Source organism: Heptranchias perlo, chromosome 4 (assembly GCF_035084215.1).
Source record: "Heptranchias perlo isolate sHepPer1 chromosome 4, sHepPer1.hap1, whole genome shotgun sequence".
Lineage (NCBI taxonomy): Eukaryota > Metazoa > Chordata > Chondrichthyes > Hexanchiformes > Hexanchidae > Heptranchias > Heptranchias perlo.
The window spans coordinates 30531883-30556957 of record NC_090328.1 but is presented as its reverse complement, the minus strand read 5'-3'; the positions used below and the strand labels follow the sequence as shown (position 1 = coordinate 30556957).

Sequence of the window (25075 nt, the reverse complement as noted above, 5' to 3'; positions counted from 1 at the left end):
AATTTTCTCCCATTACTTAATAGAATGCATTTATGTGAACACGTTCATGTGAACAAGGCTTTTTTTGCATACAGTATGGGACTTCAAATCTATTCTCATTTATTTGTTTGCATAAATTCATTAGTTTGGCCTCTTAATGTAAACTGGTTTCAATCAACGTTCCCACTGATCTGACAGCTGGACAACAGAATGCACTTTCTAGAAAGTGAAAATAATCAAAATTCAGTGATAAAATCAACTGGGAACTGAAGCGTGTTATTCATTCGCAGAACTTTGCTATTTTCCTGTCACTTGTTTGGAAATGACGGCCCGCCGAGAGGGCAGAGAAAGGTGATGTGGTGCTGAGCTCCCATTCATTTCAAAACATGAAAATTGGCAGTGTCCAGCTTTTTGACTAAAAGCTGGAAATACCATTTATCTTGCTTCTTAGTTTGTTAAAACAGAATTCAATTTCTTTGTAGTGTTGAAAAATGTGTTTATTCCACATTTTACACTTCAAATGCACACAAACCCCATAGTTTGCCCTCTCCCCACCCCACCACACAATCACAATAGACCATAATTCAGGGGAAGTTGCATGATGGGGTAGATTGTATGTGGTCCGTGAAAGGAGTGAGCTTGTTCAGTCAGGTGGCCCTTCCTTGTTCTCTGCTTTCTTATGTTCCACTCATACTCAGAACCATCCATATTATCTGGGCAGATGCAACAACAATGTTCTTGGTCACTCGATAATGGTTGAAGAAATCTTGATTCTTGGGCCTACTGGAATTTGTTACTCATCCTCGTTAGATGGTGTGAATTCTGATTGGCTAACCTACCTATCCTAGGTTTTCTATTGCCACTTAACATTTTGGAAATCTTTCACATTTAGGGATTACAGAGGCGAATGAGTTTATTCATTAATGCCAGAATGACACCCTCCTCTTTTGATCTAATGTCTTGTATATCCTTGTATATCCACAGCCTATACTGGGTCAGAGACGACCACTGAGGGAAATAATTTGTTGTGGCACTGTATCCCACAATAAATCCCTCTTCACTTACTGCAAAAAGCACAGTTTACTTCTTGAGTAGATTATTAAATTACCAATTATTAAAAACTGACAGTAAAAGCTTCTACAAAAATATAAAAAGGAAGGGGGTAGCTAAAGTAAACATTGGACCCTTAGCAGATGAGACTGAGGAAATAATAATGGAAAACAAGGAAATGGCAGAGGAATTGAACAGATATTTTGTATCTGTCTTCACAGTAGAAGACACTAATAACATACCAATAATAGTAGAAAATCAAGGGGCAAAGGGGAGGGAGGAACTAAAAACAATCACTATCACTAGAGAAAAAGTACTAGGTAACTAATGGGTCGAAAGGCTGACAAGTCCCCTGGACCTGATGGCTTGCATACAAGGGTCTTAAAGGAAGTGGCTACATAGATAGTGGATGCATTGGGTTGTAATCTTCCAGAATTCACTAGATCTGGGAAGGTCCCAGCAGATTGGAAAACCGCAAACGTAACACCCCTATTCAAGAAGGGAGTGAGACAGAAAGCAGGTAACTATAGACTGGTTAGCCTAACATCTGTCATTGGGAAAATGCTAGAATCCATTATTAAGGAAGTAGTAGCAGGACATTTGGAGACTCACAATACAATCAAGTAGAGTCAACATGGTTTTATGAAGGGGAAATCATGTCTGACAAATTTATTAGAGTTCTTTGAGGAAGTAACGGGCAGGGTGGATAAAGGGGAACCAATGGATGCAGTATATTTGGATTTCCAGTAGGCATTCGATAAGGTGCCACATAAAAGATTACTGGACAAGATAAGAGCTCATGTTGGGGGTAATATACTGGCATGGATAGAGGATTGGCTAACCAACAGAAAACAAAGAGTCGGGATAAAAGGGTCATTTTCAAAGTGGCAATCTGTAACTAGTGGGGTGCCGCAGGGCTCAGTGCTGGGGCCTCAACTATTTACAATATATATCAATGAGTTCGATGAAGGAACAGAGAGTCTTGTGGCCAAATTTGCTGATGACACAAAGATAGGTGGAAAAGCAAGTTGTGATGAGGATACAAAGTGTCTCCAAAGGGATATTGACAGGTTAAGCGAATCGGCAAAAATTTGGCAGATGGAATATAATGTGGGAAAATGTGAAGCCATCGACTTTGGGAGGAAAAATAAAAAAAGCAAAATATTATTTGAATGGAGAAATATTACAAAATGCTGTGGTACAGAGGGATCTGGGTGTCTTCATACATGAAACACAAAAAGTCAACATACAGGTGCAGCAGGTAATCTGGAAGGCAAATGGAATATTGGCCTTTATTTCTAGGGGGATGGAGTATAAAAGCAGGGAAGCCATGCTACAACTGTACAGGGTGCTGGTAAGACCACACCTGGAGTACTGCATACAGTTCTGGTGCCCTTATTTAAGGATGATGTGGAGATGCCGGTGATGGACTGGGGTGGACAAATGTAAGGAATCTTCCAACACCAGGTTATAGTCCAACAGTTTTATTTGAAAATCACAAGCTTTCGGAGGCTTTCTCCTTCGTCAGGTGAGTGTGGGATTCCATGAAGGTTACCACATATATAGTCAGAGAACAATGCCTGGTGATTATAGATAATCTTTCCAACTGCCCGTTGTCAAGGCAATCAGACAGAGAGACATTACATACAGGACTACTGAATATACAAACGGTCCGAACCCAAAGACAGAGAGAGAGAGAGAAACAGCCGAAAGGAAGAGAAAGAGAGAGAATGACCATTTGTATTAAAAACAGATAACTCTTTTTTCGCTGGTGGGGTTACGTGTAGCGTGACATGAACCCAAAATCCCAGTTGAGGCCGTCCTCATGGGTGCAGAACTTGGCTATCAATTTCTGCTTGACGATTTTGCATTGTCGTGTGTCTCGAAGGCCGCCTTGGAGAACGCTTACCCGAAGCTGAATGTCCTTGACTGCTGAAGTGTTCCCCGACTGGGAGGGAACCCTCCTGTCTGGCGATTGTTGCGCGGTGTCCGTTTATCCGTTGTCGCAGTATCTGCATGGTCTCGTCAATGTACCATGCTCCGGGGCATCCTTTCCTGCAACTTATGAGGTAGACAATGTTGGCCGAGTCACAGGAGTATGAACCATGTACCTGGTGGGTGGTGTCCTCTTGTGTGATGGTGGTATCTGTGTCGATGATCTGGCATGTCTTGCAGAGGTTGCCATGGCAGGGTTGTGTGGTGTCGTGGACGCTGTTCTCCTGAAAGCTGGGTAACTTGCTGCGAACGATGGTCTGTTTGAGATTGGGTGGCTGTTTGAAGGCGAGTAGTGGAGGCGTGGGGATGGCCTTAGCGAGGTGTTCGTCGTCATCAATGACATGTTGAAGGCTGCAGAGAACATGGCGTAGTTTCTCCGCTCCGGGGAAGTACTGGACGACGAAGGGTACTCTGTTGGTTGAGTCCCGTGTTTGTCTTCTGAGGAGGTCTACGCGATTTTTCACTGTGGCCTGTCGGAACTGTCGATCGACGAGTCGAGCGTCATATCCCGTTCTTACGAGGGCGTCTTTCAGCACCTGTAGGTGTCCATCGCGTTCCTCCTCGTCTGAGCAGATCCTGTGTATTCGCATGGCCTGTCCATAGGGGATGGCCTCTTTGACGTGGTTAGGGTGGAAGCTGGAAAAGTGGAGCATCGTGAGGTTGTCCGTGGGCTTGCGGTAGAGTGAGGTGCTGAGGTGCCCATCTTTGATGGAGATTCGTGTGTCCAAGAAAGAAACCAATTCGGAGGAGTAGTCCTTGGTGAGTTTGATGGTGGGATGGAACTTGTTGATGTTATCGTGTAGTCTCTTCAGTGATTCTTCGCCATGGGTCCATAGGAAGAAAATGTCGTTGATGTATCTGGTGTATAGCGTTGGTTGGAGGTCCTGTGCAGTGAAGAAGTCATGCTCGAACTTGTGCATGAAAATGTTGGCATATTGGGGTGTGAATTTGGTCCCCATGGCTGTTCCGTGTGTTTGGGTAAAGAACTGGTTATCGAAGGTGAAGACATTGTGATCCAGGATGAAGCGGATGAGTTGTAGGATGGCGTCTGGAGATTGGCTGTTGTTGGTGTTGAGTACTGATGCTGTTGCAGCGATGCCGTCATCGTGGGGGATACTGGTGTAGAGTGCTGAGACGTCCATCGTGGTGAGAAGTGTTCCTGGTTCAACTGGTCCGTGGGTGCTGAGTTTTTGTAGGAAGTCTGTAGTGTCGCGACAGAAGCTGGGGGTCCCCTGTAGGATGGGTTTCAGGATGCCCTCGATGTATCCAGAGAGGTTCTCGCACAGGGTTCCGTTGCCTGATACGATAGGACGTCCGGGTGTGTTGGCTTTGTGTATCTTTGGGAGGCAGTAGAAGTCTCCCACGCGGGGAGTACGTGGGATGAGAGCGCGTAGGATGCTTTGAAGGTCTGGATCAAAGGTCTTGATCAGTTTGTTGAGCTGGTGGGTGTGTTCTTTGGTCGGATCTGCGGGTAACCGTCTGTAGTGTTCCTGGTTGTCCAGTTGTCGGTATGCTTCTTTGCAATGATGACATCGCTGCAACAGCATCAATACTCAACACCAACAACAGCCAATCTCCAGACGCCATCCTACAACTCATCCGCTTCATCCTGGATCACAATGTCTTCACCTTCGATAACCAGTTCTTTACCCAAACACACGGAACAGCCATGGGGACCAAATTCGCACCCCAATACACCAACATTTTCATGCACAAGTTCGAGCACGACTTCTTCACTGCACAGGACCTCCAACCAACGCTATACACCAGATACATCGACGACATTTTCTTCCTATGGACCCACGGCGAAGAATCACTGAAGAGACTACACGATAACATCAACAAGTTCCATCCCACCATCAAACTCACCATGGACTACTCCTCAGAATCAGTTTCTTTCTTGGACACACGAATCTCCAACAAAGACGGGCACCTCAGCACCTCACTCTACCGCAAGCCCACGGACAACCTCACGATGCTCCACTTTTCCAGCTTCCACCCTAACCACGTCAAAGAGGCCATCCCCTATGGACAGGCCATGCGAATACACAGGATCTGCTCAGACGAGGAGGAACGCGATGGACACCAACAGACGCTGAAAGACGCCCTCGTAAGAACGGGATATGACGCTCGACTCGTCGATTGACAGTTCCGACTGGCCACAGCGAAAAATCGCGTAGACCTCCTCAGAAGACAAACACGGGACGCAACCAACAGAGTACCCTTCGTCGTCCAGTACTTCCTCGGAGCAGAGAAACTACGCCATGTTCTCCACAGCCTTCAACATGTCGTCGATGACGACGAACACCTCGCTAAGGCCATCCCCACGCCTCCACTACTCGCCTTCAAACAGCCACCCAATCTCAAACAGACCATCGTTTGCAGCAAATTACCCAGCTTTCAGGAGAACAGCGTCCACGACACCACACAACCCTGCCACGACAACCTCTGCAAGACATGCCAGATCATCGACACAGATACCACCATCACACGAGAGGACACCACCCACCAGGTACATGGTTCATACTCCTGTGACTCAGCCAACGTTGTCTACCTTATACGTTGCAGGAAAGGATGCCCCGGAGCATGGTGAATTGACGAGACCATGCAGACACTGTGACAATGGATGAACGGACACCGCGCAACAATCGCCAGACAGGAGGGTTCCCTCCCAGTCGGGGAACACTTCAGCAGTCAAGGACATTCAGCCACCGATCTTCAGGTAAGCGTTCTCCAAGGCGGCCTTCGATACACACGACAACGCAAAATCGTCAAGCAGAAATTGATAGCCAAGTTCCGCACCCATGAGGACGGCCTCAACCGGGATCTTGGGTTCATGTCACGCTACACGTAACCCCACCAGCGAAAAAAGAGTTATCTGTTTTTAATACAAATGGTCATTCTCTCTCTTTCTCTTCCTTTCGGCTGTTTCTCTCTCTCTCTCTGTCTTTGGGTTCGGACCGTTTGTATATTCAGTAGTCCTGTATGTAATGTCTCTCTGTCTGATTGCCTTGACAACGGGCAGTTGGAAAGATTATCTGTAATCACCAGGCATTGTTCTCTGACTATATATGCGGTAACCTTCATGGAATCCCACACTCACCTGACGAAGGAGAAAGCCTCCGAAAGCTTGTGATTTTCAAATAAAACTGTTGGACTATAACCTGGTGTTGTACGATTCCTTACACTTATTTAAGGAAGGACATACTTGCATTGGAGGCAGTTCAGAGAAGGTTCACTAGGTTGATTCCGGGTATGGAAGAATTGCCTTGTGAGGAAGGATTGAACAGGTTGGGTCTATACTCATTGGAATTTAGAAGAATGAGAGGAGATCTTATTGAAACATACAAGATTCTGAGGGGACTCGATAGGGTAGATGCTGAGAGGATGTTACTCCTCATGGGGGAATCTAAAACTAGGGGGCATAGTCTCAGGATAAGGGGTCACCCATTTAAGATGGAGATGAGGAGGAATTTCTTCTCCCAGAGGGTCGTGAATCTTTGGAATTCTTTACCCCAAAAAGCTGTGGCGGCTGAGTCATTGAATACATTCCAGACTGAGTTAGACAAATTTTTGATCAGCAAGGGAGTCAAAGGATATGGAGAAAAGGCGGGAAAGTGGAGTTGAGGTAAAAATCAGATCAGCCATGATCTCATTGAATGGCAGAGCAGGCTCGAGGGGCCGAATGGCCTACTCCTGCTCCTATCACTTATGGTCTTATGGTTTTATAGTAATAAAAAGTCCCTTTAAATTTCACTTACACTTAATTTTCCACTCACAATATTAATTTAGCAAAAATGGACTGGAAATAGCTACTTGAAGGTAAATCAACAGAGCAGTGGATGGCATCCAAGGGGGAGATTCAAAGGGTTCAGAGTAAACATGTTCCCACAAAGAAAAAGGGTGGGACTGCCAAATCTAGAGCCCTCTGGATGTTAAGGAGCATGCAGGGTAAGATAAGGCAAAAATGGGAAGCTTATGTCAGACACTGAGAGTTCAATACTGCAGAAAGCCTAGATGAGTGTAGAAAGTGCAGGGGTGAAATTAAAAAGGAAATTAGGAAAGCAAAGAGAGGGCATGAAAAAATATTGGCAAGGAAAATCCAAAGATGTTTTATAAATACATAAAGAGCAAGAGGATAACTAAGGAAAGAGTATGGCCTATTAAAGACCAAAAAGGAAACCTATGTGTGGAGGCAGAAGATGTTGGTATGGTTCTTAATGAATATTTTCTGTCTGTCTTCACAAAAGAGGGGGACGATGCAGACATTGTAGTTAAGGAGGAGAGTGTGAAATATTGATGGGATAAACATAGTGAAAAAGGAAGTATTAAGGGGTTTAGCACCTTTGAAAGTAGATAAATCACCAGGCCCGGATGAAATGTATCCCAGGCTGCTAAGAGAAGCAAGGGAGGAAATAGCGGAGGCTCTGACCATCATTTTCCAATCCTCCCTGGATTCAGGCATGGCGCAGGAGGATTGGAGGACTGCGAATGTTGTACCGTTGTTTAAAAAGGGAGAGAGGGACAGACCGAGTAATTACAGGCCAGTCAGTCTAACCTCGGTGGTGGGCAAATTATTGGAAACAATTCTGAGGGACAGGATAAACAGTCATTTAGAAAGGCACGGTTTAATCAAGGACAGTCAGCATGGATTTGTTAAGGGAAGGTCGTGTCTGACTAACTTGATTGAATTTTTTGAGGAGGTGATAAGGAGGGTCGATGAGGGTAGTGCATTTGATGTAGTCTACATGGATTTTAGCAAGGCCTTTTAATAAGGTCCCACATGGCAGAGTGGTCAAAAAAGTTAAAGCCCATGGGATCCAAGGGAAAGTGGCAAGTTGGATCCAAAATTGACTCAGCAAAGGGTAATGGTCGACTGCTGTTTTTCTGACTGGAAGGCTGTTTCCAGTGGGATTCTGTAGGGCTCAGTACTATGTCCCTTGCTTTTTGTGGTATATATGAATGATTTGGACTTAAATGTAGAGGGCCTGATTAAGAAGTTTGCACATGATACAAAAATTGGCCGTGTAGTTGATAGTGAGGAGGAAAGCTGTAGATTGCAGGAAGCTATCAATAGACTGGTCAGGTGGGCAGAAAAGTGGCAAATGGAATTCAATCTGGGAAAGTGTAAGATAATACATTCGGGGAGGGCAATTAAGGCAAGGGAATACACAATTAATGGGAGGATACTGAAAGGTGTAAAGGAAGTGAGGGACCTTGGAGTGCATGTCCACAGATCCCTGAAGGTAGCAGAACAGGTAGATAAGGTGGACAAGAAGGCATATGGAATGCTTTCCTTTATCAGCCGAGGCATGGGATATAAGAGCAGGGAGGTTATGCTAGAACTGTACAAACACTAGTTAGACCACAGCTTGACTACTGCGTACAGTTCTGGTCACATTACAGGAAGGATGTGTTTGCACTAGAGAGGGTACAGAGGAGATTTACAAGGATGTTGCCGGGACTGGAGAATTTTAGCTACGAGGAAAGATTGACTTGGCTGGGGTTGTTTTCTTTCGAACAGAGAAGGCTGTGGGGTGATTTAATTGAGGTGTATAAAATTATGAAGGGCCTAGATAGAGGGGGCATAGATTTGAAGTGATTGGTCGAAGGATTAGTGGGGAGCTGAGGAAAACATTTTTCACCCAGAGGTTGGTGGGGGTCTGGAACTCACTGCCTGAAAGGGTGGTAGAGGCAGAAACCCTCATCACATTTAAAAAATTCTTGGAAATGCACTTGAAGCGCCGTAACCTACAAGGCTACGCACCAAGTGCTGGAAAGTGGGATTAGGTAGGGTGGCTCATTTTCGGCAGGTGCAGACATGATGGGCCGAATGGCCTTCTCCTGTGCCGTAAATTTTCTGTGATACTGTGATTCTAATGTGCTCCCGACACCTGTCCAAGTCTGCAAGCAAAACTGGTCCATGAAATTTGACTGCTTTTAGCATATTACAATTCAGGCAGGCCTTAGCCTTTTTTTTTAGCCTTTTAAACATGACTAGCAGCAGTAGAGGAAAATCAACTCCTTTGTTTTTACCTCTAAGCCATTGTGTGAGCTTAGGTCCCACGAAATTCTGATAGTATTTTATCTGTCATCGTGAAAGGAAATCTTTTTAATGGTGTCTCCAGAGCTTTACTGTTCTGTCCAGACAGAACAAGGACATTTGCCCATCTAGGCACTTGTTTAGTTTGGCAGCACAGTACAAAATTAGACTGAGATCGATAGATTTTTGGACTCTAAGGGAATCAAGGGATATGGGAATCAGGTGGGAAAGTAGAGTTGAGGTCGAAGATCAGCCATGATCTTATTGAATGGCAGAGAAGGCTTGAGGGGCCGTATGGCCTACTCCTGCTCCTATTTCTTATGTTCTTAAGTGGGATATACTACGTTATGTGATTCTTTGGTTGGTCAGACATTAACCAGGAAAAGCTCAGGCTCATTCTAGTTGTGCTTCTGCTAATGTCCAAAGAATTTTTCTTGAAAATGTTTTTGTTGATTAATCCTGCCTTCTAGTTTTATCAGTAAATTAGTGTGATAACTAAAGTTATGATTTTAATTACCAAATATACTAGCTTTTGGTATCACGTTGGGCACTTCGATGTTGGTCACTGAAGTTGGTCAACAGCTGCTTACTCACAAGGTAACTTCTTCATGTAAGTAGGCAGAATGAGTCTCAAGGCTTGCATTGTAATGCTTGCTCCTATTCAGGCAGATTGTTGGGGATTGTTTACGAACATTTATTTCTGTTTGTTTAGGAACAAAAAGTTATAAGGAGCATGGTCACAGGATGTTGCTGATCTGGTTGCATGGAATCCTTTTAACTGGCACGAACCCAGTCAAGGACTTGTATGAGGGGCTAGTTAATATTGAACAGAAGAGCTTAGCTGGTAAGTAAAGAATGAGAACGTTTTTAATTTTGAAATGTCAAGTGTTACACGAGACTCTCTCTTTAAGGGCGGCTTAAGTTCACTTATGATGTAATTTGCTTCTATCCATGTTCAACTGACAAATTAAATTTGTTCAAATACAATTTGTTCAATCTTATTATGGTATTAAATGTTAATGAATGTGGTAGCCTTCTTTGTTAACGAATACTTGTAGTAAGCATTATATAGTAGGCTTCTTCCAATTAAAAAAAATGTCTATCCTTTATTAAGAGCAGTTCAACAAAGAGGGTACAATTAAACATAGGTATGCATTCTTTAATCCCAGTCCCTCTCTGGATATAGTACACAATTTTACAACACCAAGTTATAGTCCAGCAATTTTATTTTAAATTCACAAGCTTTCGGAGGCTACCTCCTTCCTCAGGTGAACGATGTGGAAGGAGGTAGCCACCTGAGGAAGGAGGTAGCCTCCGAAGGCTTGTGAATTTAAAATAAAATTGCTGGACTATAACTTGGTGTTGTAAAATTGTTTACAATTGTTAACCCCAGTCCATCACCGGCATCTCCACATCATGGATATAGTACTGATGTGGAGATGCCGGTGATGGACTGGGGTTGACAATTGTAAACAATTTTACAACACCAAGTTATAGTCCAGCAATTTTATTTTAAATTCACAAGCTTTCGGAGGCTACCCCCTTCCTCAGGTGAACGATGTGGAAATGAAGTCCTCGAAATGAAGTCGCATTTATAATTCACAGAACAATGCTGGTGATAACAGACAGTTTTTTCAACTGCCCGTTGCCAAGGCAATCAGTGTGCAGACAGACAGGTGTTACCTGCCAGGTCTCAGAATATACAAATCACCAAAAAAAACAACAAACAAAAAAAAAACAGAGATAGAGAGGTAGAAACATAGAAAAGACAGCAACTGACCCGTTATATTAAAAACAGATAACATTTGTTCGCTGGTGGGGTAACGTGTAGCGTGACATGAACCCAAGATCCCGGTTGAGGCCGTCCTCATGGGTGCCAAGTTCCGCACCCATGAGGACGGCCTCAACCGGGATCTTGGGTTCATGTCACGCTACACGTTACCCCACCAGCGAACAAATGTTATCTGTTTTTAATATAACGGGTCAGTTGCTGTCTTTTCTATGTTTCTACCTCTCTATCTCTGTTTTTTTTTTGTTTGTTGTTTTTTTTGGTGATTTGTATATTCTGAGACCTGGCAGGTAACACCTGTCTGTCTGCACACTGATTGCCTTGGCAACGGGCAGTTGAAAAAACTGTCTGTTATCACCAGCATTGTTCTGTGAATTATAAATGCGACTTCATTTCGAGGACTTCATTTCCACATCGTTCACCTGAGGAAGGGGGTAGCCTCCGAAAGCTTGTGAATTTAAAATAAAATTGCTGGACTATAACTTGGTGTTGTAAAATTGTTTACAATTGGATATAGTACAGTAGATACTCTGGACACGCCTACCGAAACCTATTTAATACACATAGACTGATTGTCTCTGTCTGCCATTCAAAGACAACTGGCTTTGAAATGGCCATTTCTCCACAAAGATCGCTGTGTCTTTGTTCACTCAAACCATGTGTGATATTTCTCCCATCAAAGCTTGATCTCACACAGATTACCGTGCCCTTGTCCACTTCCCCTTGACCTGATGGTTCTGATTGTCTTACACCAAGTAGCAAGTTCAAAGGCACCTAAAGTATTTTAACAGTTAACAAGATTAGATATGATGTGGAGATGCCGGTGATGGACTGGGGTGGACAAATGTAAGGAGTCGTACAACACCAGGTTACCTGACATGACTCTCACTCTCACCTGACGAAGGAGGAAAGCTCCGAAAGCTTGTGATTTCAAATAAAGCATTGTCACTGTTACAGGAATCATCTGTGAAATAATGTCATTCCGCTTGTGTCTTCCCGGCATAACACACCAATCGGAGTCTTCGCACGTTACACCAAACCATATTCCCATCTAATTTCCCGATTTATTTTAATAAAATTTGGGATCCAATTGTTTACTAATACCATTTAACCCCTTTTTGGATTGGATTTAAATAAACAAAAAGCCGTCATACACCATTGCCTTTGAGAGCAGTTGTTCCTTTCTAAAAACTGTTTTAACCATTATGGACAGCATCTGTTGGTAAAACAAAATCATTGGGTAAATGTAAAGATCAAGAATATAATACATCATTACAATATAGTGTCTGACTTAATGACTTCCAGTCCATTTTTACTCTCTATTCCCGGGCAGGTCGTCTCCATATCCCAGTCAGTCACATTTTGCTCAGTCTCATCTTTTTCCTCAATCGGAATTCTGAGATGTTGCACCGATGCCGCACTTTTGCTGTTGTCCGACAGCCTATTCCTTCCTCGTTACGGTCCACACTGCATTGTCAAGATGAGGATGACAACTTGCCTCCATGTCACAAAGAAAGACCAAATGTTATATCCGTCCTTAAGCAGCAACCCTGCCCTTTTTGTACGGCTTGCTTTGGTCTCCGTGATACTGGATGTACCGTATTTTCCTTCCCCGTTTTTGCATGGCCAATTTCAAATTGGTTTCTCCCAATTTATCCATAACCTCATATGGACCTTCCCAATTGGCTTTCCAGCCACCCCTTTTTAAAAAAATTTTCAGCATAACCTGATCTCCTACGGAGTAGCAGACTCTTCATTCTACCTTAAAGAAAACAGTAAAATATCAAAGCAGCATCAATTTGAACTGTTTACCTTTTTTGTATTTAAACCATTTTATTAAACTAGCAACTTGGATATGTAGCCACGAGTGCTTCCAATGCCCCACAGGTCAATTGTATTTCAAACCCACTTTACAGAAAAATAGTTTGTATTGTGAAGTCAGCCATAACTGAATATCCAACATTTATTGCAAAATGTTACTATTCAATACGATTCAACCCTCAAAAAGTGACATCTACAGAAATCAACTGACATACTGTTGTCTACGTTAACATTTCACCAGGCCACACTACAGTAAAAACAGTAGTGCTTTACTGAATGAAGCTTCAGTCTTTTGGCTTATGAACAAGCATCTCTTTATTCAGTATCACATTTACAAAATTCTTCAGATTTTCTAAGCTAGTGACAAAATGAGGAATGTTTGATGCTGAAAATCAGAAGCAGCTAACCCTGAAAATTTTAATTTTGACGCCAAAAGCAAATGTGCCGCTAGAATTATTATTATTATTATTTTCTTTAGCTCCTGGTTGTGCTTAAATTATATTATTTCCTGGTAGTCAACATTGGCATTTGGCAAAAAATTTTAAACACAACTTAATTGCATTTAGGAATGTACAGATTGACAAGCTGCCTACAATATTTTTGCCTTTTGAGAACTGATGGATCAGGGGTTTTAGGAGCTGCTGCAGTTGAATTATATCCTGATTGAGATCCACTGATATTTTCTTTTTGATTTTTAACTGTTCCTTCACTTCTGGAACTTCACTATTTTCTACGACATTGCCATCTCTTGCGGTTGTTTTTATTTCTTCCTGAATAATGTTCAAAGATTCTTGAGCCTCGGATAGGTTGGGAGCCATTTCCTGTGCCTCATTCTGTTCAGTCTTCAGCTTTGTTACTGTTTTATTTTACTAAGTTTTAAGTTCTCTGACTTCAGTTACACAAGTCGCTCTCTCTGACTCCACCTTTCCCAACTCAGATGCAAGATGATTGCTCCATTTTCTAAGACTTTCAGCTTCTGTGTTTTGATGCTGAAGATCTTACAATGTTGTCCCATTGCTAGCAACCAATTCTCTACTGTCTGTCAGTGTAGCCTTCAAGTTATTAATTTCTTCTTGTTTTGTTTCAAGTATAACTCGGAATTCTTCTTTTGCATTTGTTTTAGCGGAAACCTGCTCAGCTTTTTGAAGCTGGACATTTTCTAATTGCTTCTTGAGCATTTCATGGTCTTCTTGCAACTCCTGAATTCTTTGCTCATTGTTTTTTAATTCAAGCAACTCCTTTTCCAACTGGTCTTCAACTTTCCTGATCTTTCTATCCTTCTCACCAAGAGTTTCCTGCAATTCTGCCTCCACGGATACAGAAGCAGCTTGCTTAGTGATTTGATAATGTAATTGGTGAATCTGCAATTTTAATGCTTCATTTTCCTGAATTCTAGTCATCTTGCTGGCAGCTGCTTCTGCCAATGCAGACAGCAAAGAGTTAACTTCTTGATCTTGCATTCTAATTATTTTCGTAAGATCTTCCAGTTTTGATGTTGTGGAAACCTCTCGGGCATTTTGCACTTCCTCTCTGAGCATCTCATTTCCACCTGCAAAGCCTGAATTGTTTTCGCATTGTTTGTTAGTTTATATGAAACGTCCAGGTTCTTTTTGCCTCTTCCTGCAGAAAGCGGTTTGTTTTCTCTGTAAGTTCATTCATTAATCTGGCATAGTCCTGTCGCAGTTTGTTCAGTTTGGTTGACTGTTTGCTCTCCATTTGGGCGGGGGCCTTGCTCACAGCATCTCTCAGGATCCTGTTTTTTTGTTTCAATGCTTCTATTTGATCTTCAAGCTGGCGAAACTGCATCTAGGTTTCATTCATGTGATCCTGGTAGCTGACCTTTAGCTTGTTCTGCAGAGCTCCTAGTTCTTTTTCAAAGGCACTGCCCTGTTCCTTTAGTTTGGTCTCAACTACATTGGCTTTCTGCTTTTCAGTCACCAACTCCTGGTGCAACTGTTTACACTTGTCATTTGAGAGAGTAACCTCAGCTTGAAAAGCTCGAAGCAACTTTTCTTTATCTTGTAACTGCTGCTGCAATGCAGGAACTGGATCACATTTTACTTCAGATGTCTGCCAAATATCTTGGACCACCACAGCCTTCTCCTTCAGAATCTCAGTAACAAAGATAGCCTCTCCTCCTCAGTGAATGTCATATTTTTCAAAGAAGAGAGAAAGTTTTTAAATTATATATCAGCATTTTCTTTACCATATTCATTCCTCTGTTCCTTGGCGATGGTTTTCTGCATACCACTACTGATCACTTGGCTTTTGTCGTCAACCACAGTATCCCTCTTTTCAGCATGACCACTAGCCTCAGCATTATCAAAGGAATGTAGACTGTGGGCTTCATTGGGAGATTCTCCACTGAAACTGAAACTGGCTCAACACTTTGCTTTTTTGGCGCAGTTTTTCTTTTCACAAGTCCACTTTCATGGGTTTAGTTTTCATTGATAGAAGCACTGATTCTTGCTTTTTGATAGCAGTTTGAACAGATTCAGTGTGCACATTTGCATCTACTAGGCAAGGATTGCTAGGCAAGGACATGTCTCGACTTGTTTATTCCGAGGAACTTTCTATAATTTATATCAGTATTGATGTCCCTTTAATTGAGTGGCTATTCAACCCTATCAGTCTTCACACTGTTGCCCTTGCTCTCATCCACGTCTCAACAATAAACAGAAAAGAATGTTTGATGTGCAGAGTTTTCTTGTGGCCTCTCCTGAAGACACTGACTTGTGCTGGCTGTCATTCTGTGGATGAGAGCAACATTTCGTTACCTCATACAAGTGACCATTCTTCATATATGAGCCTAGACAGTGAGTAATTTTTGACAGGCTATTTGATTGTGTGGGGCACATCCAATATTTTCACATATGCACTTTTCCTCAGGGATTACTGCACAGCGATCAGGAGCCGGGACTCTAGCTGGGTATTTTCTGCTCCTGAGCATAGAAATGCTGATACCAATTATATCACTGAAATCATCAAACAAGGCACAGACTGGGGATTGAACCTGGGACCTTTGTGGTCTTTATGGCTTAATTCTGTGTTGAGCTGTGCATTTCACAGAATCATAGAAATTTCAGCACAGAAGGAGGCCTACGGCCTGTTGTGTCTCTGACGATGCTAACTTTACAGTTGGAGCTAACTGTTCTCGTCCCACTCCCCTTTTCCTGTATCCTTTTATATTCTTCCTTTTCAAATACTTATCCAATTCCCTTTCAAATTATTTTATAGCCTCTGCTTCAGTGGCCACTTGTGGTAAAGCTTTCTATGTTCTAATAACCCTCTGTGAAAAAAAATTGTTCTAGTGCTAGCCCTGAGTCTATGCCCTGGGTATTTACCAGCTGTGCTATATGGAGAGTACCAGGAAAACTGTTCTAACATCTTTTTGTCTTATAATGCAATTGGTAATGATGAAACTAAAGATGGTGGGGGTTCAATTGGATAACCCCCGAAAACGGGCGCAGGGATCGCGGTGTGCGATTAACCCTTGCCCGGTTGTGGAGATGCAGGCAACACATAACATTCGTGCTGCCTGCTGTTTTACATGATTGCTGCGTGCAGCCAGCACTACCTGCGCTGTTGAGTGGCTGCCCACCAGCAAGGGGCCCAGATATCGCGAGTGGCTGGCACCACTTAAAGGCAGCCTGCACCTCTTAAAGGGGAGGTGCACTATGACTGCAGGAAGTGGTGGAAGTCAATGGTGAAGTGAATCTGTACTGCAATATAGTGAAGCACGGTGATGATGGGAGCTCTGGAATTTTTAATGAGCAACAACTTGGCTGCTCAAAGTTTGCGGGACTCTTATATTTTCAAAATATAAGATACGGGTCTGAACGGAGATCGGAAATCGCACACGTAAAACACAGATGCAGGTCCCCTCCTTATATTTACAGACAGTTGAATAACTTTCAAAACATTGAATAAAGGTTGCTCACAACTGCATCCCACATCCTCCAATCTACACGCCAGACCCCGCCAAGAACATTGAATACAGGAGTTGGGATGTCTTATTGAAGTTGTACAAGACATTAGTAAGGCCACACTTGGAATACTGTGTACAGTTCTGGTCACCCTATTATAGAAAGGATATTATTAAACTAGAAAGAGTGCAGAAAAGATTTACTAGGATGCTACCGGGACTTGATGGTTTGACTTATAGGGAGAGGTTGGATAGACTGAGATTTTCTTCCCTGCAGAGTAGGAGGTTTAGGGGTGATCTTATAGAAGTCTATAAAATAATGAGGGGCATAGATAAGGTAGATAGTCAAAATCTTTTCCCAAAGGTAGGGGAGTCTATAACGAGGGGGCATAGATTTAAGGTGAGAGGGGAGAGATACAAAAGGGTCCAGAGGGGCAATTTTTTCACTGAAAGGGTAGTGAGTGTCTGGAACGAGCTGCCAGAGGCAGTAGTAGAGGCGGGTACAATTTTGTCTTTTAAAAAGCATTTGGACAGTTACATGGGTAAGATGGGTATAGAGGGATATGGGCCAAGTGCAGGCAATTGAGACTAGCTTAGTGGTATAAACTGGGCAACATGGACATGTTGGGCCGGAAGGGCCTGTTTCCATGTTGTAAACTTCTATGATTCTATGATTCTAATCTGCTGATCTGAGTTTGTACTGGGCCTGCGAGAGAGCATGCACCAAGGTTCTCTGATGATGCACTAGGTGATGCGTTGATGCAAGAGGTGGACAGAAGGAGGGGCATCCTATATCCGCAGGGGGGCAAGAAGCCCTCCAGACATATGCTCCCGAGGCAGTGGGATTCAGTAGGGGACGAGGTCAATGCCAGGAGCATAGCACCATGAACATGGATGCAATGCAGTAAGAAGTGCAATGATTTGACACGAGTGGTCAAGGTGCATGAGTTCAACTGTCAAGTGGCATCTTCTACCAACTGCACCCCCCATCACCCACATACCAACAAACTCTTCCAATCAGTACTCAACTCTTCCAATCAGTACTCAACTCTTCCAATCAGATGCTTCCTCTCACCCTCACACATTATCACTGCTGCAAGCCGCACACCCATAACTCACAGGTGACACACACTGGCAGCTATTCAACCATGACAGCCACATCACCTAAACATCTTGCAGGACACTCACTGACACACTTTCTTGCAGGAGAAGGTAGCACATAACAGGAGGCAGCAAGTGGCAGTGGCTCCATGGAACATGAACCTGCTGTCCTCTTTCAGGATGACAGCATTCCTGTCCCACCCCTGCCACTCCCTGTAAAGTACTGAAACTTTATTGTAGGAACAGGAGTAGGCCATTTAGTCCCTCGAGCCTGTTCCACCATTCAATGAAATCATGGCTGATTTGTGACCTCACTCCCTAATAAGGGATTATGGCCGTAGTCCCATATCCCTTAATACCTTAGATTGATAGATTTTTGTTAACCAAAGATTTAAAATTAAAATTGAGCTTGTATCAACTGCCATTTGCAGAAGAGAGTTCCAAACTTCTACCACCCTTTACGTGCAGAACTTCACTCCTGAAAGTCCTGGCTCTAATTTTTAGGCTATGTCCCCTAGACCTAATATTCAAGCATAGGAGACCTCCAAAAACAAACGCATCAACAGCCAGAAGCAATAATCCAGCAACTAATCTGTAACTCCTGCATGATCCCTTTAAATAGTGCTGGTGGCGGGGGGGGGTCCTCCGTGCCGTTTAAGACTTGTTTAGCTGTGCGAGGTTAAGACAGTACGTTGGCTGGAGCGTGGAGTTCCAAAATCGCATGTGTCCCTTTAAATCAGTGTTGCACACTGATCTACCGCATATTCTCTCTACTTTATATGCTGCCGGCGTTCGTTACGTGCACATGGTGTCAGCGCCTTTACCAATATGGTGTCCTGCGCACGTCGCACCGGAAATTTGTGCGTGCATCTCGGACGCTGTTTTCGGTCCTTAGGAGTCTGAGTAGCGTCTACACAACGGGTGCTACGCGGCCCAATTTAGCCCCCGGTAACTTTACCAGTGAATTAATGTAATACGTACAAAATGACAGCACATGACAAAAAATGTGAACTATGTTGTCATGGTGTGCTAGGAGCCAATTTGTATTATTTTTTCAGTTGATCACATTTAACGCATTCATTGGTAGTTGTGGGTCTTTATTTAGTAGATTATAATTTTCTGTAGCTTTTCAATTAATATTTACATTCCATTTGTTAGTGTGATCTGACATGCCCATGTGTAGTAAAAATATACTGTAGGTAAACATGTATATAAGTGTTATCGTAAGGGCTGAACAACACCACCCATAAAGTTCATAATAGTTCTTAATATGATTGTATTTTAAAGGGTTTTGTAAGGATTGTTGAGTTCATGCAGCGCGCTAGTGCATTGATGTGCTGAATCGCTGTGCAGTATGACTCCAGTTTATATGGGAAATTCTCTACACAGTCACTTTCCCTACTCGGTCGTACCTGTCTGGGTAGGGAGGTAAAACTGAACGATGAATCAAGTGTAGACTAACCTGTTTAGAATGGCACGGCTGAAGGCCTGGGAATGGGTTGCCTGCCATGGTGGGAGGGACATCTAGTCAAAAACAAACCGTATGGAAAATCTGAGAGGAAAGGAAAAAGAAGCAAAGTTAGTGAAAGCAGAAAATGCTGGAAATACACAACAGATCGGTATCCGTGTTTAAAAAAAGACAGGTTATGACGTTTTGGGTGTGTACCATCTGAAGAATAAAAGATAAGCAGGCTAAGTAAGGTTGGGGAGGGGCAGAGAACAAACAGATATGCCAATCACAGAGATGGAGTTAATGGGTTGAATGATGTTCAAACTGCTGAATAGAAAATTGTTATCTGATCTAAAAGATTTTTAGCAAGGTGATTGAGGGACAATAAAAAGGACAAAATAATTTACACATAGTTTGGAGGGTGACAAAAACTTGAGAGGCTTAAACAAGTCTTAAAAGAACATTTAGAAAGAGAGAAAAATGCATAATCATAATGGGTAAGGTTGCCACTAACCTGTTTCTGAGATTTGCATACCAGGTGCATGGTGTCATGTTTCAGGAATGAATATTAAGCTCTACTTAAATACACATGAATCATAACACAGTGGTTGGCAACAGCCATTTAAAATACATAAAATAAATAATTACACATGTTCAGAACAATGGAGGTATTTCTCTACAAGTTCTAAAGGTAGTTATAATGGGAGCCAAGATTGGCAGGTAAATGAGGTTATTCTTAGTACTCAGGCACATGATTAAATGATAGCTTTCTCCAATGTCTCCATTCACATCTATGGTATATATTATGAAAACAGAAAATGCTGGAAACACTCGGCAAGTCAGGCAGTGTCTGTAGAGAGAGAAACAGGGTTAACCTTTGAGGTCGATGACCTTTCATCAGAACTGAGTTCCCCAGTCTCTTCATTACTTCTAGATTTGAGTTTTCCAGTGACCTCTTTGTTGGCCTCCCGAACTCCACAACTCATATTTTGTCTCCCTGATACTTGCAAACCTCCATTGGCTCCCCATCCCTCTGCACCTAGGTTTTCATATCCCCCTGTGACCTTGCACCTTCTACTTCTGCAACTACCCACATCTTCTGCTCTTCGAACTCTGATATATCTGCAAGTTCATCTCCTATTCACTCGACCATCAGTGGTACAGCCTTCAGCCATCTTGCCCACACACCCTGGAGCTCCCTCCTTAAAACCCTTCACCTGGCTATATCTCTCCCCGCCTTTAAAAGACTCCTCACACCTACCTCCGACTGTGCTTTCAGTCACCTCCCCCTCCTACTCTTGCTCTTTCTCAAGTCCGGTGCCCAATTGCCTAGTTAAAGGTGCTATTTAAAATAAGTTATTGTTTTCTGTCAACACTTAGAGACTGCCAGCACATGAGCAACTGTATCATAGGAGAGAAGGGAATAGGCAGGCAGGGTGTAGGAGGGAAGGGGCTAGGAGGGAAGGAGCTAGGAAGGCATGGTGAAGGAGGGAAGGGATTAGGAGGGCAGGGTGTAGGAGAGAAGGGGCTAGGAGAGAAGGAGCTAGGAGGGCAGGGAGAAGGAGGGAAGGGGATAGGAATGCAGGGTGTAGGAGAGAAGGGACTAGGAGGACAGGGGGTAGGAGAGAAGGGGCTAGGAGGGCAGGGTGCCGGAGAGAAGGGGCTAGGAGGGCAGGGTGCCGGAGGGAAGGGGCTAGGAGGGCAGGGTGCCGGAGAGAAGGGGCTAGGAGGGCAGGGTGCCGGAGAGAAGGGGCTAGGAGGGCAGGGTGCCGGAGAGAAGGGGCTAGGAGGGCAGGGGGTAGAAGAGAAGGGGCTAGGAGGGCAGGGGGTAGGAGAGAAGGGGCTAGGAGGGCAGGGGATAGGAGAGAAGGGGCTAGGAGGGCAGGGGGTAGGAGAGAAGGGGCTAGGAGGGCAGGGGGTAGGAGAGAAGGGGCTAGGAGGGCAGGGGGTAGGAGAGAAGGGGCTAGGAGGGCAGGGTGCCGGAGAGAAGGGGCTAGGAGGGCAGGGGGTAGAAGAGAAGGGGCTAGGAGGGCAGGGGGTAGGAGAGAAGGGGCTAGGAGGGCAGGGGATAGGAGAGAAGGGGCTAGGAGGGCAGGGGGTAGGAGAGAAGGGGCTAGGAGGGCAGGGGGTAGGAGAGAAGGGGCTAGGAGGGCAGGGTGCCGGAGAAGAAATCAGAACGGGGGCCATATCTTTACAATGTTGATCTGCAAATTCATCTAAACAGGTGAGCGTTGGATGTGACAATCTGAATATCCTGGACTGTCCTATTATTGTACACACCGACACATTTGTGAGCTGATGGTATTTTATATCTAACATGTTATTAGATCAGTTATATTACCATCAGGTGAGAAGGAACTGGAGCTGTGCTGCTGGTTAGTGACAAAGTCACATGTTGTTACTAATCAAATTACATGCCCTATTTAATTTGCCAAAAAGTTAAGGAACGAGAAACACAAATTCACTCTGACATGTTATGAGTGTATGTTCAATGGTGCCTATTTGTTCTTGAGATATGGACAATGCTGGCAATTTATTGCCCATTCCTAGTTGTCCTCAGCTGGTGATGGTTCTTCTTGAACTGCCACAGTCCCTGTGGTGATGGCACTACCAAAGTGAAGGGAAGAGTTATTTAATCCACTGGTGGGGCACTGATTGAGCAGACTGCTCTGTCCTGGACAGTGTTGAGCTTCTTGAGTGTTGTGGTAGTTGCACCCATCCAGGCGAATGGTGAGTTTTTCATTACACTTCTGACTTGAGCACTGTAGAGGGGAATGACGGGGAGGGGGTCAGGAGCTGAGCCCTTTGTCACAAGAGTACTGTGTTCTGCTCTTGCAGCCATGTTAATGATATGGCTGGTCCGGTTAAGCTCTGCTCGGATGAGTTATGAATGGAACTGAACACTGTAGAATCAAGAAACAGGTGCACTCCTGACCTTATGGCTTATTGAAATGTCAAGATATTGAATAGCAGCAGGCGTTGGATTTATCAACTTGAATGGGCTGATGGGTATTTAAATTACAGGACCACCCACTCACTCCACATAACAGCAGCAGGGGCAGCATATCCTGGTGTAATTGCCAGGATCGCTGTCCAAGGATTTTCGGGGCCCTTATAAGACACGAGCTGAAAAAGCATCACCAGTACTGGCACTAGCTATGCTATTAGGTATCGCTTTGGTGTATCAGCAGTAAAATGTTCTTGCTTTTAGCTGAGGTAAGGCAGTGGTGACAGCAGCCTACTTTGGGATTTGCTCTGCTTGCTATGTCGAACTTAAAAATGAAATGAGAAAATATTTGCATACGCAGCAATGCTGCACACATTCAGTGCACTGATCCATGCACAGAATCTAAATCTTGTTCTCTGTACTTTATTTTAAGTTAAATTTAACTTGGTAGGGGTGGAAGTGGCAGCCTCCATTTGTGTTGGCATTGATTAGTTTTTTACTGTCTTGGTTTATGAAGCTGGCAGACACCAGTAGATGGGCACTTACTTCAACCAGGATTCCAGCAGCAAGTGTAAACAGGCTAAATGATGCCAGGACCCTATTGGTTGGTTGGTAATCTATAGGGTATGTCAGATTTATCAAGAAAATATGATGCATTTATATGCTTATGAAATTTGCACAACTGTAATGCTTGAAATATTGGAATATAATCTTTTCCAATATTAAAACAATTAAATATGACAGCTTGCATTTCTGTGACGCTCCTCACGTGCAGAGACATATCTTAACTACGTTGCAGGATTGTGGACACGGAGCAAGAGGGGAGAAAAGTTGAAAAGGGCTGATGGAGGCTTTTGAAAGCAACTGCTAGTGGAGAGAGTGCTAGAGGACAGGACATAGTGGCTGAAGGTGTGCAAGGATGTATAGTGGGAGTAGGCCATTGTGGGATTTGAATATGAAGACAAGAATCATTCATTAGCCAGTCGCACAAGAGCTAGTGAAGCTTGACAAGGTGGCAGTTGGGAAGGTTAATGGAGCAGAAGTGGAGGGCTTTGGCTTTGCCTACCTTGACCTGGAGGATGTATTGGCTCATCCAAATCTTAATATTTGACATAAAAACAGAAAATGCTAGAAAAGCTCAGCAACTGAGGCAGCATCTGTGAAGAAAGGAACAGAGCTAACGGTTCAGGTCAGACATTTCATTAGAACTTGATATTTGACAGGTAGGTGGAATGAGCAGCTGATGGAGGAAATGGAGACTTAGAAAGAATGGACTGTCATCAAGGTATGAATGGAAGCTGACCCTATGCTTCTGGATGATGTCATTAAGGAGTAGCATATAAATGAAGGTGAAGGGGGAAATGGATAGAGCATTGGGGCACACCAGAGATGACTACAGGGGAGAAGTTGTTGGGTGAAATAGGATTGATTTTACAAATTTCTGATAATCACACCCAGCGTGTGAAGCTTTGCAATAGGACCAAAAATTAATTAAATCTACTTGCGAGATAGAGTATGAAGGACAGATGTTGGAGGAAGACGGTATGGTCAATGGTGTTGAAGGCAGTGAAGTCAAGATAGATGAGGAGAGATAACAAGCCAGAGTCACACAGGTTATGCCAGAGGACTTTGGAAAGAAAGTGAAGGTTGGAAATGGAACAACGGATGAAGAGAATGGAGTAGCGACAGTAAAGTGATGATGGTTTTGAAGGACGTAGGAACTGTGCTGTGCACTGACTGATGAAGTTGGTAAGTATGGGGTTAAGGAGGGGAATCTGGGTGAGCAGGAGAGGTCAAGACAGCAGGTGGATATACCACCTTAATTAACTCTACATCTGTTGTATATATAGTTTCTTACAAGCCAAACATTTGACTACTTGTTTATATAGTGACTATTGATTGGATAAACAGTAGATTAACTCCTGTTAAAGTAATACAACAGTCTGAGAATCATATTTTCACCTCAAATTGAAGAAAAAGTATTTGGGTATGAACATTGTCCACTATGAGCAGCTCTTGTTTGACCTGTGTGGGTTTGTGACTTTATACGAACAATAAATCCCAATGCATTCACTAGCAAACTTGATTTTGATTTCCTTTGGATTCATTGAATCATAGATTGGTTACAAGATCACAGGACAATTATAGATGATTGGGTACATGGAATGGAGTATGCATTGAATAACCAAATGGATGGAGCAGTGGGCAGACTGGTGTTTTTCTGGATGAATTACATGAGTTGAATGGCCTTCCTGATCTATAATTGTCCTGTGATCTTGTGAAGGAGGCCATTCAGCCCATCCCGGCTCTTTGTAAGAGCAATCCAGTTAGTCTCGTTGCCCAGTAGCTCTGCAAATGTTTTCCCTTCAAGTATTTATCCAATTCCTTTTTGAAAGCCACATTAAATCTGTTTCGGCCACCCTTTCAAGCAGTGCATTCCAGATCATAACTACTCACTGCTTAAAAAAGTTTATCCCCATGTCACCTTTGTCAAAAGAACCAATCACCTTAAATCTGTGTCCTCGGGTTCTCTACCCTTCTGCCGATGGGAAGTTTCTCTTTATTTGCTTTATCTAAACACTTTGTGATTTTGAACATTTTTATCAAATCTCCTCTTAACCTTCTCTGCTCTAAGGAGAACAACCCCAGCTTCTCCAGTCTATCCACGTAACTGAAGTCGCTCATCCCTGGAACCATTCTAGTAAATCTTTTCTGCACCCTCTCTAAGGCCTTCACATCCTTCCTAAAGTGCGGTGCCCAGAACTCAACCAAAGTTCCACTATGTTTCCAATGAAGGAGTCATTATTCTACATGTTCAGAGTTGTACTTTAACCTCCTACCCAGGGAAGTTTTTTGATAGCTTAAGCTTGAGTTCATTGTACCTTGGAAACTACTTATCTCACTCACCTCTATTGCTGTGTATACAGAAGTAATTTTAATCCATCTACACTCCCTTCACATTACAAATGCTAATT

The 25075-nt window shown here is 43.4% G+C and overlaps 1 protein-coding gene and 1 pseudogene across 1 annotated transcript in view; one reads left to right on the top strand and one right to left on the bottom strand.

The window, feature by feature from the left end:
• LOC137320823 (ankyrin repeat and death domain-containing protein 1B-like) overlaps positions 1-25075 on the top strand; it is a 79329-nt gene that overhangs the window by 51603 nt on the left and 2651 nt on the right. The window contains exon 14 of the mRNA XM_067982697.1: positions 9780-9911. Within this exon, the coding sequence (XP_067838798.1) occupies positions 9780-9911 (132 nt within the window). The remainder of the gene's footprint in view (positions 1-9779; positions 9912-25075) is intronic.
• Positions 12957-15425, bottom strand: LOC137320371 (kinectin-like; annotated as a pseudogene).